The following is a 17290-nucleotide window of genomic DNA, read 5'->3' as shown; positions in this document are numbered from 1 at the left end:
GGCGCTGCTAGAGCTACACCGGAAGTACCGCGATTTTATCCTCAACACAAAAAGGCCCAACCGTTGCCCGGACGACAGTTGTAACGGCCGCTCTTACGACCGTTTTATTTTGAAGCGTTCAACCGGGGCTGCCGGTTTTTACTCGCGTTAGCTTAACGTTGCTGAGAGCGAGCAGGCGGAGAGGAACGGCATCTAAAAACCGACTTGGAAAAACTACTTAGCGGTAAGAGGCGAATTTTGCGACTAAATATTCACATACTCTGTGTTGTTGGTTACAAATTCCTAACGGTGTTTTGTATTGTGGTGGCGCATTCGTCTTTTTTCCCGTCTCTCAAAAAGATGAGTCGGGTTCGGTCGAGTGTAAGCGCCCTTATTGCTCGTCAGCCTGCTCTTATTGCTCAAGCCGTGACGTTCAGTAACTTGACTCGGACACAGGCGATTTTACCATGTGTCCAGTGAGTCCCACACGGCTGTTATGCATTTAGGACCGCATGTTTATTTATTAGACAGCAATCTGATAATTCTCTTAATCGCTATTTGCCATGTTCTCCTCAGTGTGAAAGTTAGACCGTCGGCGCTGTAGTCTCTTTCTGCAAAGCCATTGCGTTAATGGCCCATCTCTGTCTCTGAATGCTGCGGTTAGACTGTACAAGCGGTGCAATCTTAAGGTAGTTACTCTTCAAGGATTGTGTGGAAATTTCCAATGATTTGCCCTTGAATAACTCAGTATATTTCTAATGTCGGAGTCTTACATAATGAAGGTTGCACGATCTCAGTCGATTTGTGTTTCGGCGTAGCTCTCACCACATAGGCTAAATAAACTCGCGTTTATAAATGCCTTTCGTTTTATTTTTGCTTTGCAGAGCTGATAAACGGGGCAATGCTCGGGTTGTCATTTTGTTGTCATATTCCACGTTGACTTATTGCAACGTATTTTTCTTTTGGCTCTTAACTTCCCTATCGTGCAACTTGAGTTATCCACTGGCAGCGCTGCTCCGGTTGACGTGCCGCTATGCAATAGCAACCAGCAACATTATTGCAACTGAATGGAAGCCGTTGAACGGAATAGAGTTGTTAATTATGCGTACTGTGTGGAGGAAATGTGTTTTTTTTTTTTTTTCAGTTCAGCATGCTGGGCGGGCAGAGCTGGTGGATTACCACTGAGCAGGCCAACTCTTATTGGTTGGGCTCCAGTGCAACCCTTTGTTGCCAACCATAATGTCCATATTAATGCATTTCAAGTCATTTAAATCACCTAGGCAGGTGTAAGGTATCTCAGAAACTTGATGGGAACCTCCAGTGCTTTGCATAATAACTTGGTCCTCAGGTCTATCATATCATTTTCATGAGTGTTGTGTAGTTTAACCCTACTTCAGCTTTATTTATCAACCTTTTTATGAATCATTAAGAAAAAAAATACATATTTTCCCATATACTGATAGTGTCACTGTCCCATCAGCGTAATGGCTTTGGCTTTATGGTGCCATGTGTTGAGAGCTGAATGCGATGGTGTTGAATAAAATTTGGTTTGCCATCCTAACAGTGTTAATTAAATGTGAAAAATTCAACAGCAGCATCTTTTCCCTGAGACAATGTCCCTGTTGATCTGTATAATCCACAAACTTCACTGTAAACAGTCTTCGTTGGAACTACTTTCTATTCAAAGAGGTAGTTCCTATGAAGACTATTCAGGGTAAGGTCTGTTGATTGTTTGGAGTTCAGGAGACAGAGTTTCTGGAAAGACAGGAAGCCGCTGAATTTTTAAAATGTAATTTTCAGTGCTGTGAGGGCCACAAACAAAACTCCATTCACTTCCCTTGTGTTGTGGTGAAGGCAGAGACTCAAAACATGGAACCATAAAACCAAAACTACAGCACTACAGGCAAGTGAGAAAGTATGTTTGAGCAATTTGGATGAACCATCTCTTTATGCTTTTTAATGCCACAAATTCATATCACACTTCATCGTAACAAGAAAAACAAATAAATGCTTTTCTGAAAACAGGTTTTGTATATATTAGAGTTTGGACCTACTAATTTTCCACTACATTACTGCTCATAATGTAAAGTCATTTACTGGTGATCAGCAGATGCCATTAAATAGTGTTAGGGGAAATGTTTCAGCAGATAATTTCATTTTATTGAAAGCTGGCTTTGATTTTATTTCCTGGAGAAGCCGTGCAGTGTGTGCGAATGTGTATTTTGTCAGATTGCATTTCCCGCCCAGGGACCTCAGAGGGTTCAGGAAGTCTTGTTTAGAAATGCTCAATCGCATGCTAAGTGCTGATGAGAATATGATTCAGTAAGTGCTTGTACAGAGGATGTAGTGTGGATATCAGTTGTTTGTGAGTGCTTGTTTATGTGTGTGTGTTTGTGTGTTTGCGTGGGTGTGAGCACATTTGGCCCTTTCCCTTTCAGGTTCAGTCAGAGTCTCGGGTGGTGCAGACAGATTCAGACAGACTGCTGATAGCTGTGGTCCGCACAGACCACTCACTGTATATGAAACAGGGGAAGTTGCTTTTCTTCCTGTGCTGCTCTACAAAGTTAAGTGCTGCAGAAACCTCGAATATGTCAGAGCAAACGTTGAAAGCTTTCTTTAGCTCTTTCACTAGTTGTCAGAAATGTTGCAATCAGTGTGTCACTAAGAGGCTTTACTTAAACACAGACACTATTTTATGCTTTTGAGAAGGACTGATTCAGTTTCATTTTGTTGAAATTGCATCAGAAACCTTTTCAAACACAGAAAAACAATGAAATTCATTGTAGAGGAAAGTCCTAGGAACTTGCAGGTAGACATATCAGAAGTAGAAACAGAATAAACTTTCAGTTTTTTAATGGATTAATCAGTAAACATAAAAATGTCAGAATCAAATGTTGGAATATAGCCTCTTAAGCTCTGTATTTCTACTCCTGTCTAAACTGCTCTTTTTTTTTCCACTCTCAAGTCAGGAGTGTGACCCGCAGGGACAATGAGGCCCTCTGGTGTGTGTATGTATGTGTCGGAGGGAGGGGGAGAAAGACAGAGGGAGTCTGGGGCAGGGTCGAGGGGTGAAAGGCGGCGCTGATCCCGACAGAGCACGGGGGTCGCGGTGGCAGTCCAGTGGTTGGGAGAGGGTGGATTCTCACTGTGGCCCTGGCTTTAATAGAGACGTCAGACATGACAAAGACGGGCCTGACAGGCCAGCTGAATGGAGCTGCCGTGACAGAGCAGCTATCCTCAGCATCCCATACTTGGCTCTCTCCACTGTTGACACGCCCAGCCCTCCCTCCTTTTTCATTCACGGCATCTCTCTTGTTGCATTAACTTATTTCATCAGCTTTTCACCACACGTGCGGGTCAGTTCGATGTGTCAGAGTTTGATGCGTGTGTCCACATTCACATCAAGGCACTGTTTGAATCTTTACATCACGGCAGGTATTAGATTCCTTCTTTTTTTTCTCTCTCTTTTTTTTAAAGATGAGCCCTAATGAGTTTCACAAGTGGAGGTGAGGCTGGATAAGATTAGCATAGTTTTAATATATTTCCCAATCACATACCATCTGGTGTGTTAGTTAGGTGGTAGCCTGTGCTGCCCCAATGAATGGCAAATTTGAAGCATGTAAATTCTGATTTTATTCACCACTGCTCCTGTCTTTTTTTATTGACTTAGACGAGCACTAGATAGAAGCAGTTGGATATTGATGTTTAACTAAACCAGAGATTTAGTATCTGAATAGCTCTATTATCAAGACCCAGAAGTCCTTGATTTTAGAGTGGCTAAGGAATTCAAAACATGCAAATTCTTGTCATTTTGGCCTTGAAGCAGTGTTTTCAAATGAAAGCTGCTGAATATTGTCTTTCTTAGAGAGTGAAGCGTGACTTTACGTCGTTGTTTTTCCTGCTAGTTAGTGCTGTGATTGCTGGTATATGAATGTATTTGAACGTTGACTTGAAATATTTTGATTATCTAGTGACACTTGCTCTTTTGTGTAGGGCTGAAGAATTAATGGAAATTTAACGTTTGTTCAGGGACTTTGTTCAGCTCTAATGTTACGTATCTTAGGTATGTATCATAGGTATGGTAACCTGCGAAACCCTTGATCATGGTTTCCAGTTCTTTGTGTAACTATCTGCTGATACAGTTTGGCTTGTGAAGTGCTGAGCGGGCTGTTACAAGCCAGCAGTAACACCTGTCTCATTAATCTTGTAGTTGGTGAAAACAGTAGCAAGCTCAGAGCTTATTGATAAATGTTGAGATCTACGGCTATAACTGTGAGGAGGGTGGTGCAGTGTATTAGTTTCATTTCCATGTTTTCTTCTCTGTGTTGCCAGAGTTTTGGACCAGTGCTCATTCATTTACTCTCACAGGATAATAATCATCCTCCTCTGTTTCTCCTCAGAGCTCCTTGTCTTGGCCTTGAGGGGGCACCAGCATGAGTCAGGAGTCACTGGAGTCTGGTAAGAACTACTCTGTGAACAGCTGCGTGAAATGAATAAGATAAAGTGTTGGAAAGCAAGTTGGAAAGGAGCAATGTTATGTGTGTGTTTGTTACAGATGGAGACTCTGCTCAGGATGTTTGTGACTTCAACTGGGATGACTACCTGGAGGAGACTGGAACTGTGTCTGTGCCCCATCATGCCTTCAAACATGTGGGTGCCTACATCACAGCTAACACGCACATCTCTGGATAAGCTTGTACCAGCTACTAATCAGTTACTAAGCTAGTTAGTTTCAAACTATGTATTAAATCTGAAAGCATGACTCAAATGCATAGAATCAGTTAGGGAGTAGAGCCCATGTTAATCAGTTCCTAAGAAACAGCTTTAGAAATCAGCATAAACACACAAGTTACCGTAGCATCACCAGTGGTAACTAAGTTTCTGCAAATAGCAGTTTCAACACTTGATACTCACCTGCAGCTGGTTTAATTGGAATAGGAAGCATAGAATAAAAGTAACTTCTTATCTCTTCTTTGTGTACTTTTATCAATTGTTTTTGCCTAAAACTGAAATTACATAAATAAAAAGGTGGTTTGTCTCTCCGTTCTCAGGTGGACCAAGGTCTACAGACAGGACTCACTCCAGGCATGAAGCTGGAGGTGTGCGTGCGTTCGGAGGCAGACAGTCCTTACTGGGTAGCCAACATCATCACCACGTGCAGCCAGCTGCTGCTGCTACGTTACGAGGGATACCAGGATGACCGGCGTGCGGATTTCTGGTGTGACATCATGACGGCAGACCTCCACCCGCTGGGCTGGAGCCGCCAGAATGGCAAGACCGTGAGGGCCCCTGAGGGTGAGACATAGCTGGGGATTGTTTTTCAATTGTGAGACGCAGTGTTTAAACTGGAATCCACCTGTGGATGCTTAGATGTTTGCATGGTCCTTTTCCTGTAGCGCTGAGTGGTTACATTTTAAAAAATGTGCGGAGGTGCTCATCAAAAATCAGCCATGCAAAGGTCTGGTGCCAAATATGAACCATTTAATTTTGTAAATTTAACAAATTACAGATGTCAAGTTTATAAGTATTGGAGCTTTAGAGACACGAGCCGTGGAGAAGGCACACAATTTTTCATACCATGCACATGTCGAAATACTTTTTAGTGGTGGAATTAAACTAAGTAATTGCACTATTGTTCAGCATAGCAAGGAATCAGGAATATTTCTGTTCTCCTGATTTGCCGCAGCCACAGCTTTTCACAGGTGAAAATGCTTGTGTTTCCCTTGTGATGCTCTAGTTTCATAAGAAATGATTTTGGCTGAGAAACAGGTGAGAGCTTCCCAGTTTTTGCTGCTAAGTGCTAAGGCCATTTTGCTGTTTTTATAATTTAAATAGTTAATTAACGCTGTCCCAATTAGCACTTGATACCTAGATATGTTAACTTGTTGAAACAGCCAAAGTACTTGTTCAGAATGTAGCTGACAATTAGATGCACGTTCACAGTATGAAATGATCATCTGTCACATATTATGAATTCCTGTTGTTTTTCTTAAATTGATGCTGTGATTCAAGGTGACTGAGTGAGAAAGGTCAGAGTGGTATGTGTGTGTGTGTGTCTGTGTGATCCTGAGCCCACCTGGCTGTTTGGTTAATAAACTGAACACTGTATGTATATGATCCACCTCAGGTGTGCGTGAGAAGCACCAGGACTGGGAAGCTCTGCTGGAAAGGGCCCTGGCTGAGGAGTGCAGTGTGCCTGCCAACCTGCTGGAATTGGTAAGGCTGGGGAACAGAGCAGCTGTCCTTCCTCAGAATATACTCACACCCAGGGTGTGGCTTTTGTTTTTGTCTCTCCCTGTGCCAAGAACGAGTTCCTCTATCGTTACCGATATGATTAATTTGTCAACTTTAAAAACACACAATGCTCTAAATAAAAGAGCTGAGGTTGTTACAATGAAGTCAAACTTTCCATATTATTGTTAAAGTGAGAAGGCAAGTTCGGTGAATTAAACTGACATAAGAGATGCACCAAGTTGACAGTTTTCACCCTCAGGTGATCAGAGTCGTGACTCTGCAGTTTTGACACATCAACACACACGCACATGTACTGTACAGTTGTCATGTTTTCTTTTACTCTTGCTTGCTACATGTTTTTACTGACCTTATAGTTTTGACTGAAATCTCCAAGTGTTTAGAGTGTTCATAATTCCTGTTTTGAAACGGCAAAAAGGCAGGGCAACAACTTCAGGCATAAAATATCCACTGGAATAAACTTGAACTTGAACTGATTCCAATTTTATATCTGTTAGGAAGTCTTGCATGCTTACCCAGCCCGAAGTCCCAAGTGTACCAAAAAACAAGGCTCTAAGCTTTTGTTTATGGCACCAAGGCTGTGCTCCTGAAAGCAAATTCACTGTAGGAACAGCCTGTGAAATTCTTTAGAGCCATTAGTTAGCTTTCAGTGACCGTGCTTCAGTTCTGCCACTTAGTCATGCAGCACATTCTCTCCCAGTACAAATTCTTCGCTTTGCCTAGGCGTGTATTCATTTGTGTTTGTGCAAGTGTGTGTGCTACCAGCTTCTCATTTACTACCCCTCCCCACAGCCCCAGCGCGGTAGAGACCCAGTGGAGCTCTTGTGCGCAGGCTGCTATGTGGAGCTCCAGGACAGCGCTGACCCGGGGCTGGCCTGGGCTGCTGAGGTGGAGGAGAATGTCGGAGGGCGGCTGAAGCTGCGCCTGGTAGGCACAGAGGGCCTCCCCGACACACCCGCAACCGTCTGGCTCTTTTACCTCCACCCACGTCTCCACCCACCTGGCTGGGCCAAAGAGCACGGCTGCACCCTCAGGCCTCCCTCAGGTCAGTGGCACTGACACGGGTCAGATTTTATATTTAGAAACAAAAGGAATAAAGGAAAAACGATGTCTCAAGATGTTGAGGTTTGCTGCCAAAGCATGCGTGAATAATAGTTTCTGATAGAAGGACACAAGGAAAATTCACATGGCAATTATTGACTGGTGAAATGATTGTTGCATGGTTCACACTTATATAGTACCTATCACAATTTGTCATTTATATAGAATCACTGCATCACACCTAATTTTTTATCTCATGTTTATCCCCACTTGTTCAATCAGATCTGCCATTGTACTATAATGTATTCACATTATGTGAGGCATACGAACGATTTTCCAACACTTTGACATGTGCATAGTGATGAAATAAATGGGACTAATACTACTAGACCTTGAAATTGATTTTCCATACAGGATTAGATAGATCATTGTTTTCACTGCCACAATCTGCTAATACTCTTCAAGTGAATAAAGTTTGTTAATATGCAAGATGTAAGAAGCACTGGAGGCTGTATCTCTTTCCTTACACAGCTGATCTACCCTCTGGTGCCACTGCAGCAAAAACCTTATTGATATTTATTACCAGGCCTTTATTGCTTAAAATTGTGTGTGTGGAGGGGTGGGGTGGGGGGATTATACCTAGATACCCTGCTTTTGTAAGTTAATAACAGAATATAGAGAACAGTAAAAGTGATTTGAAAAAAAATCATAGTGTTAAAGGTAAACTTTTGAGTAAGCCTTTTTATGTTGTATTTTTTCAAAATGGGAAACATAATTCATTTTTATATCTAATGAAAGGTAACAACTGAAGTTCAGCCACATTAATTCTGCACATCATCTTGTTTATAAGGCTGTCTGGAACCTAGTGCACTGTGATAAGAAGTTTGTGTGTTTTGTGGTTGTGAAATTGTGGAGGACAACACTGATTTGTTTTTTTTTAACTTGTTTAATTAATTGTGGGGACCTTTTTGGAGGGTTACATAAGGACAAGCTGACATGCAGATATAAACCCAGACATACAGGTTTAGTTCATTCAAATAAGAAAGTGTGCAGAGTAAAATTCAGCAGCTGATTTGTGTGTATTTGCGTGTTTCAGATCTGTTGGCTCTGCGGACAGAGGAAGAGTGGGAGGAGGTGAGACAGAGGATCAGTGACCTGCCTCAGGATGAAGCTCTGACTGCAGAGTTCAGTAAGGTACTGCCAACCATGCCCTTATTTGTCCTTCCTGGTGCAAACATTTCTCTGTTTAGTCACTAGTTAAGAATTGATAATTATACATTAAACAAAGAGCTGTGACATTCTCCTCCAAACTGGGTGCTAAAGCATTCCTAAGAGCTGAAAATGACTCCTGTGTATGTATGTGTGTGTTGTTTGTCTCAGGATCAGCCTGCAATTGCTGCTCATTGTTTCAAGGAAGGGATGAAACTGGAGGCTGTTGACCCTGCTGCTCCTATTTCCATCAGGCCTGCCACTGTCACCAAGGTAACAGACTTTCCTATCAAATCTGTCTCTGCTATGCTGCAATTTTTGTTCTCCTATTTGCTATTTATTTGCCATGCATGCACTTTCTGTGTTCATTACCTAACTGTCTTTACTTTGTAGCTAAGAAATTATCACGCTGCATGCCACAGCATGATTGAAACGCTATTTGTTTGAATTCAGAATTTTGCTATGCAACCGATCTCCTTGACTTTGAAATCAGCTTGACACTGTTTATCTTTAGTGTGACTCAGAGAACCGAAACAGATGATGAAAACTTTACAGCCGTCAATTGAGAATGTCAGGAACTGTCCCAGATTGACCTCCTCTCTTTTTCAGGTGTTTAATGAGCAGTACTTCCTGGTGACGATGGATGACCTTTGTGGTATTGAGGAGTCAGAAGGTGCAGGGCGGTCCTTCCTGTGCCACAGAGACAGTCCAGGGATCTTCCCTGCTCAATGGAGCCTCAAAAATGGACTCCCACTCAGCCCCCCACCAGGTCTGCTCTGTCAGACTTTTTCCTTGACCACTTATTTTATCAATTATCTGTGATATCACGAAGTAAAGAATGACAGTGAGTAGATCACTGTCAACCTTTATTTGGTTCCTTTATCTTCCCTCATTTGTCTCTTTGTGTCTATTCTTTCTTCCTTCTTTCTCATCTATATTTCATCATGTGCAGGATACCAGGGTCCAGACTTTGACTGGGCAGATTACCTGAAACAGTGTGAGGCTGAGGCCGCTCCTCAGCATTGCTTCCCAACTGTAAGTCGACCAGTGCTTTACCTATTTCAAAGCAAGTTTACAATGGTCAGGCTACAGTGTAAAAAGACTCATCCTGTGCCCAGCAATACAGCATCAGTTCCTGGTTAGGCTCATGCTTTGGCTGTACAGTGAAAATATCTCATGCAGGACTATTAACCAGCTCCTAGTGCATTTTGTATTCGCCACTGATCATTGTCAAAATGACAATTGAATGTGATTTTTAATATATTGATATATTGCTGTTGTGTGAGGGCTGCAGTGAGCATCCATAAATTAATTTGATTTCAAATCACCATTAGTGACCTGTTGGAACTAAAATCCTCTCTGACGTTACTTGGATTGCATTATTCAAGCAGCATTGCAGACTACTAAAGATATTTTTAATTGAACAAATAACAAATTAAGAGTCAGAAATTACAATATTCTCTAAAAGCATTGCAGCAGCCTTTAAATTTTGATATGTACTGTGTGCTGTTTCTTGTGTAAACAGCTTTGCACATGTAGAGTGCAAATCACCAGGTTTGGTGCAGCAAAAGATCAGGAATAATCAGACTCATGTTGGGAAACACAGAGAGCAGCTCAGTTCAGTGAATTTTTCTACAGCAGACATGTTAGATTTGCAACTGTATAGCTTTATACAAATGTTGTATACTGCAGTCCCATGGCATAAGAAGTGTTGTTTACCATAACATCTGCTCATCATAAAAGACAAAATGTGGGGGAAAAGACTTTTCCCATTAGACTGACAAGAATAATCAAATGCTACTGATGAGACTGTGTCTCTACAGTGCGATGGGTTGTAAACAGCTGGCCTACTGTGACTTTTCTCCCCTTTATCAGAGAGTGAATATGTGGTGATTTCATAGTGGATAAAAATCATAGAACACACAAACATGCACTGCTGTGAAAAAGCTCTCACAAGGGTTTCTCCCTTTCTGTTTACCTGCCAGGAGCAGTGTGACCACAGCTTCAAAGAGGCCATGAAACTGGAGGCTGTCAACCCGCTGTCACCCGAGAACATTCACGTGGCAACAGTCACCAGGGTCAAAGGGCAATACATGTGGCTCAGCCTGGAAGGTGAGATGAGATACTGAAAGAATGTGTTTACTTTAGTAGATTGAAATGAATGAAAAGTAATAAGCAGAATTTCTGTGCAGTCCCAACAATACATTTGTGACACATGACATGTAGCCTTACCCATGTGGATATAATCTATGCTTCCTAGTTGAGCAGATTATTTTCTCTCCTCTATGAAGAAGACAGGAAATATTAGAAACAGACATCATAACATCCAACTCATACACAGAATCACTGTTTGGAGATCATATAGTTTTATAGAGAGGAACAGATAAGCATCACACCCCTCAGAAAACATGTTAATACTCAGTTTCTCATTTCAAAGATTTAAAAACTTTCATATGAGTTTAAAGAGTTAGTAAAAGTAGCAATCAAAACCTTAATAACATTTAATAATAAGCATTTCATTCCTCTGGCAACCAAGGGTGTTACGATTCTGAAACTGAGACCAAAACAACAATACAAATGTTCACAATTTGGTATTGCAATATAGAAGACGGAACAGAGATAAGCACCATATTTCGTAACACATTACACATATTTTGTTGTCTATGTAAGTGTGTGTGTCACGTGATAATTTTGGTCTTGAACAAAGGCACTGATAAAGAAAATAGGTTTTTGGAGCCTTCAACATGTTTAAATGCTGTTAAGCTATAGAAATTGACATTAATGTTAAAAACATTTTGGAAATATTACTGTAAAATTTATTATTAAATTAATATTTACATGTGTCATTTGGTGTAGAAGCAAATTGTTTTGAAAAATTCTGTGATCTTTGTTCCTGACATTTTGACATCTATACACCACATATACAAGATTGTAATTTGTTGTAAAATGTACAAGTCCTGTCTTGTCTTTGCACATTTACAATATTGTGACGTATCTATATATTTGTATATATATTTCACACAATTAGATGAAGAACTCCAAAGTAAGTTCTACTATTGTATTGTATTTGCTTGATTATAAAGATAATTATAACAAGTTAAATCACAGTAATTTAGCATGATAACAAGGTATAAGTAGTAATGATGCCACTTCCAGTTGTGTTAGCTGAATTTAGCATCCACACCAGAATGTAGTCTGTGATATTTTTACTGCTGCTCATTGTGTATTGAAAGGGATTTTCTAGTAGGTCTGTGTGTGTTTTTGTCCAGGACTGAAGCAGCCCATGCCAGAGCTGATAGTTCATGTGGACTCCCTTGACATCTTCCCTGTCAGCTGGTGTGAGACAAATGGCTACCCACTTGTCTATCCCATTAAACCCTCAGGTATATGTTGTATGTTGTGGGCTCTCATGGTCCAAACGCGACTTCCAGTAACAAGACTCTTACTAATGATGTTACCACCAAATTAGTGGCGCTGCCCACTCATTAATCTCTCCTTGCTTTTCAGTTGAGAAAGAGAGGAGGATTGCTGTGGTGCAGCCAGAGAAACAGTGAGTATAAGAGGATGGGTGGGGGCATTGATTGGTGTATTGGTTTGAGCTGATCGAGTCCAACCACCTCTCCACATCTGACTCCGTTTTCATCTCTTCACAGCAGAACTCCACCAAAGTCTTCATCACCTGACACTGTTAAGCAGCAGATGGCCAACCAATCAGAAACAGGTGAGTGGTGTGTCTCAGGTCTCATTGGAGGATCCACGACTGTGATATATCTGCTGACTGTCTGTCTGTGTGTCTGTTTTTCCGTCGTTTGTATCTCATTTTGTCTCCATGTGCAGGACAGGGGATTGGGAAATACTGCTGTCCAAAGATTTACTTCAACCACCGCTGTTTCTCGGGACCTTACCTTAACAAAGGACGCATCACTGAGTTGCCGCAGTTCATTGGCCCGGGAAACTGTGTCCTTGTGCTCAAAGAGGTAAGAAGGCTAGTCCAGCAGTTTGCTGTATTAATAACAATACATCCTTCCCCTCAATCCCATATCACAAACATTATTGTTAGTTGTTCTTGTTGTTATGTTCAGCATTTTATAGCCATGCCAGTGACATGACACTGGATGGCAAAGTCGGTGGTTCAGTCTGCCACCGCTAATCTGCTAAATCTACTACCATCAACAGTTTAGGGTAATGAACGTCTGGTCTCCAAATGAATGTGCTGAGTTTCGATGTTAAAATAGTACACATAGCACCATTAAAGAATATCAGACCTCCAATCCAGAGATAACCCGTAAGTGTTGCATTTCTATGCATGTCTTGTACCCAGGTGTTGACTCTGCTGATAAACTCAGCATACAAGCCCAGCCGCGTGCTGAGAGAGCTGCAGCTGGACCAGGAGAGCCGCTGGCAAGGCCATGGAGAGACACTCAAAGCTAAGTGAGTGGAAACATCATTTAATCCTCAGATCAAAAATTCTCCACTCTTTAGAAAACCTGCAGGAATAGTACAAGTGTTCACAGCTGGCCTATTTTAGGACACATGCTGGATTAAAAGTGTACTTAAATGCCCGAGTGGGAATAAATATCTGGAACCTGGCACAAGTTCCTGATACTACATTAAAACAGTGATTTAGCCGACAGCACGCAAGTTAGTTTAAAGAGAGATTTTGATGGTCGTAGTAACCTTGTTTGATCAAACATGAACATTACTGGAGCTTAAGTTTTGCTTTTGAAGGTTTACCCATCATTTTTCAACTATTATTCTGTGAAAATACCAGCAGTTTATCACTATTTGTTCTCTGTTCAACATTGCTTTTCTTCAAATATCAGGTACAAGGGAAAGAGTTACCGAGCCACTGTGGAAATTGTCCGCACTGCAGATCGCGTGGCAGACTTCTGCAGGAAAACCTGCATCAAGCTAGAGTGCTGCCCAAACCTGTTCGGTCCACGCATGGTTCTGGAGCGCTGCTCTGAGAACTGCTCTGTCCTCACAAAGACCAAATACAGTAGGTGGTTACTACAGATGACTGATTGTTGAGCCATGATTTTTCAGATTATCAATGAAGGCGGTGAATGTAGCTAATGACTAATGACCTGCTGATTATCACTGGGTAAGAAATGTGAATACCTGCTTATCAGTTGCATTATTCAGACTTGGTCTCATTCAGCACAAAGTCAGTAATTTTTTTCAGAAACATGTAATTCTTTTCTGTTGTGCTGCTCATGAATAGAAATTATCAGTGAGCACATAAATGTTAAATAGAAATTCTGTGAAGGGAAAGAACTTGAAATAACCGTCCAAAAGCAATGAATAAGCAGGTACGGGTATCAGAAAATATATATATATATATATTTGTGTGTGTGTCAATATTGGAATCTTTCATTTTCTGCTGAACCATTTTGTCACCACAAAGTCACAGATGTGTTAATATGTTTACTGCAGCTGCACCAGTGTTACGAAACTGATGCAATTTGATAGCAACAGACAAATAATCTCTTACGTTTTCATATCAACCCAGACAGCATGCACTCTCCACAGACCCACTTTAACAGTCTATTTAATGACAGCTTGTCCCGTAGAGAATATATGTATCAAAGAATACAAATATTAAAATCAGTTTGAGCAATTAATTTGACTGTTAAATCCCTGTCTCTCTCAGTAAACTATTAAAATGCCTCAGACGTATTAGACACCACAATAAGCCAGTTGTCTTGTCTCCAGCATATTACTATGGTAAGAAGAAGAGTAAACGCGTTGGCCGTCCACCCGGGGGCCACTCCAACCTGGAAGGTGGAGTGAAGAGAAGAGGGAGGAGGAGGAAGAGGAGGAAGCAGCTCTTTGTCCATAAGAAGAGGCGCTCTTCAGCCTCGGTGGACAACACACCTGCTGGGTCACCACAGGTAACACACACATTTTCTTCATTAAGCAGTACATTAAAGGGTGCATAAGCTCCACTAATATTGTTACCTTTGGCTTCTATTTTAATCTGTTCTAATACTTACATTTTTTTCTTATCCTTATCTTTGGCTCACAGGGCAGTGGAGAGGAGGAAGATTTAGATGAAGATGACTCTCTGAGTGAAGACTCTGGCTCAGAGCTGCAGGACGATCTCCAGGATGATTCTGAACAGTCTGTTGGGAAGTCTCAGCCCACCACACCGTCGCCCTCCCCACCAGCGACACCCAGGCCCACACGCCGACGTCGGAAACCTCGCTCACCCTCTTTCTCTGATGATGAGAACCGCCCTCCCTCACCAAAGGTAATGAAAGTTAATGAGGAAGAAGCGATTTTTACAATACTCCACGCCCGAACAATAAAATCTGAAAACATTTCAAAATATTTATCTCATGGTATTTTTATAGCAACGTTTCCAAACAGTATATCTGTAATGAATACTTTAAAAATTCCAGCTCGAAATAAAATGCACTCTGCACCATTAAATTTAACGGCCTTGCTCTGCCAAACTTATCTGTCTCAATAACATTTAGAATGATGTTTCCACCATGTTATACCGTAGCCTATCATCCTGCCTCAAGGAAATAAAATGCTCTGCAACTGCTGTTTCACTGTGACCTGAACTCACTCTAAACAGCTTATGTGGAAATCAACAAGACTCAAAACAGCCAGCACTTCTTTTATGAAATGTGCCAGTCTGATACCCTTCCTCTCCCAATCAGTTGTAAGGGTTAAAATGAGCTGTGAGCCTTTTTCCACTTCCAGATCTGAGTCTCTGTTTGACTCACCCTGTCTGTGTGTTTATAGACCTCAAAGACTGAGCCTCCTCAGAAGTTGTGTTTGGACACCAGCCCCCTGGAGTGGAGCGTTACTGATGTGGTTCGCTTCATCAGGACCACTGACTGTGCACCTCTTGCAAGGATTTTCTTGGATCAGGTAAGCAATACTCACAGACTTAATGGGCACTCAGGATGAGAGCTTGCTCCACTTTACTGCAACACGTGGACTTGTATTGTATCCATGGTCACACAGCTATAGAAAGTTTAGCCAAAAATGCATCTTCTGTTAACTTATGTGTTTGTAGGAGATCGATGGACAAGCGCTGCTCCTGCTGAACCTCCCGACAGTCCAGGAATGCATGGACCTGAAGCTGGGACCGGCCATCAAGCTGTGCCATCACATCGAGAGGGTCAAGCTGGCATTTTATCAGCAGTTTGCAACGTAGCTGACGGGGGAATGAACATTGGACATAATTACATCTTGTTCTGTGTATTAATCCTGTGAAAACACTGTACTTTCCCATTTCAACTTTTGTTACACTGGACATCCTTTAGAATCCTGCATATACTATGTTGTGTCAGACGAGCATGGACATATTCCTGATCGTTTGGGGGGGGGGGGCACAGAAGAGGAGATACATCGGGTCAAAAACAGTTGAGGTGCTCTTTGGGAAAGCATAGCGCAGGGGAGGAGTGAAAGAGAAGAATTCAAGGCAACTCTATGCCATAAATAAATGTAAAAGTCTATATTTAATCCAGCACATCAAGACTTAAGTCCATCATCACAGACATGCTTTTAAGCTGAAACAAGACATTTAATAAGTAGGCTTTTTTACATATTTGTGTCTTCTGAGTGCCTCGGATTCTCTCTCTCTCTTTTATTTCCTCTTTCTTTATGAGGAAGAGTGACAGAGCTACAACTCCACTGGTCCGTTGTGTCCATTCATGATTTCCGGACTCGCTGCCTCTAAAAGGGAATAGCGCTGAATAACAACTTTTACTTGTCATCCTCTGCCCTAGAATATCTGGCATCTACTATTTAACATTGGCTGTTGTCTGCTGGAGTCAGAGGTTTGGTTTGATTCTGGTGATTTCACACTCAAGTCTAATTTATTTGAAACCACAAGTTCTATATTTTTAGTAATATGATGTCGCGTTCACTCTGAAGCACTACAAACTGAGTTTTTTTACAGAATTTGTTTAAAGCTGTTTCTTGAAGTCATCATTTGACCCATTAATTTAAAAAAGACACAAATAATTTTGTGTACACAGAGAAAATGTCAAGTTGCATATAATTAATACAGTTTGCAAGTTTCTTGAAATGCAGAGGTAGTATTAAACTAGATAGACAATGAATTAGATTTTAGTGTGAACAACAGACACAACAACAGATGTAAAAGGGGCCTTCATCTCGAGATCAGATTGCTTTCTTGTTCAAATATGAGACCAATTTTCAGTGCAAGGATTCTGTAATGCAAGCACAAGCAAAACCATGTACTGTTGGGTGGTATGCAAATATGACAGTGCACGTTTGTATATAGTGTATATAATCAGATACTGCAACAGGGTGATTAGAAAGAAAATCTATTGAGCCAATAACCTAATACATAAGCAATGAGCAAATGCCCTGAATATACCGTATATTTGCACAAACTAGGCCCTCTAAACCTTCTCGTATGGGGAGTATGATTAAAACAAATTCAGCTACAGTTGATTATGAGCCATTTCATATCATTGAAGTCATTATTTTTAACGAATTAACTTAATAAGTGGGCAGTTTTAAAGAAAAGATATTCTCAAAATGCTTTTGTAAAAATCAGTTGTTCCTCTTTTTACCCAGTTCCTGTAGTGCGATTTATTGTAATGTGCTTCATTTTGTGTGTGGAAAAACCTTGTGGGTTTTTGTTTACTCATTTGCTTGTAGTTACAACAGTACTCAAAGCAATGGAACATATTTTTATCTCATGTTTAAAGATTATTACTGCTATTTAAAGAGAACACTGCAATTAAAAAAAAAAAAAACGGCGAACAACGAATTTTAGACGTCTCTTGGTGTTTGTCCTACACTTCCCAGCATGCAA

General features: G+C 41.1%; 1 protein-coding gene across 3 annotated transcripts; it reads left to right on the top strand.

Moving 5' to 3' along the window:
• Positions 1-25: 25 nt before the first annotated feature.
• Positions 26-17245, top strand: sfmbt1 (Scm like with four mbt domains 1). Of its 3 annotated transcripts, none has more exons than XM_018680079.2 (21): positions 26-223; positions 4380-4437; positions 4535-4629; positions 5031-5274; positions 6107-6195; positions 7024-7276; positions 8369-8466; positions 8653-8754; positions 9091-9250; positions 9434-9516; positions 10467-10593; positions 11751-11864; positions 11989-12031; positions 12138-12202; positions 12319-12458; positions 12803-12912; positions 13305-13480; positions 14197-14375; positions 14510-14734; positions 15238-15366; positions 15515-17245. In XM_018680079.2, exons 2-21 carry the CDS (start codon positions 4413-4415, stop codon positions 15653-15655), a joined length of 2598 nt encoding a protein of 865 aa, XP_018535595.1. In that variant the 5' UTR covers positions 26-223; positions 4380-4412; the 3' UTR covers positions 15656-17245. The 3 variants fall into 3 exon arrangements, with proteins under 3 accessions (XP_018535595.1, XP_018535594.1, XP_050930250.1); XM_018680078.2 differs by having other exon boundaries at positions 29-223; positions 12135-12202; XM_051074293.1 differs by lacking the exon at positions 26-223 and adding an exon at positions 385-668 and having other exon boundaries at positions 12135-12202.
• Positions 17246-17290: the final 45 nt, after the last annotated feature.

Source organism: Lates calcarifer, linkage group LG12, assembly GCF_001640805.2.
Source record: "Lates calcarifer isolate ASB-BC8 linkage group LG12, TLL_Latcal_v3, whole genome shotgun sequence".
Lineage (NCBI taxonomy): Eukaryota > Metazoa > Chordata > Actinopteri > Centropomidae > Lates > Lates calcarifer.
The sequence above is the reverse complement of the archived record's forward strand: the minus strand, read 5'-3'. Positions and strand labels throughout refer to the sequence as shown.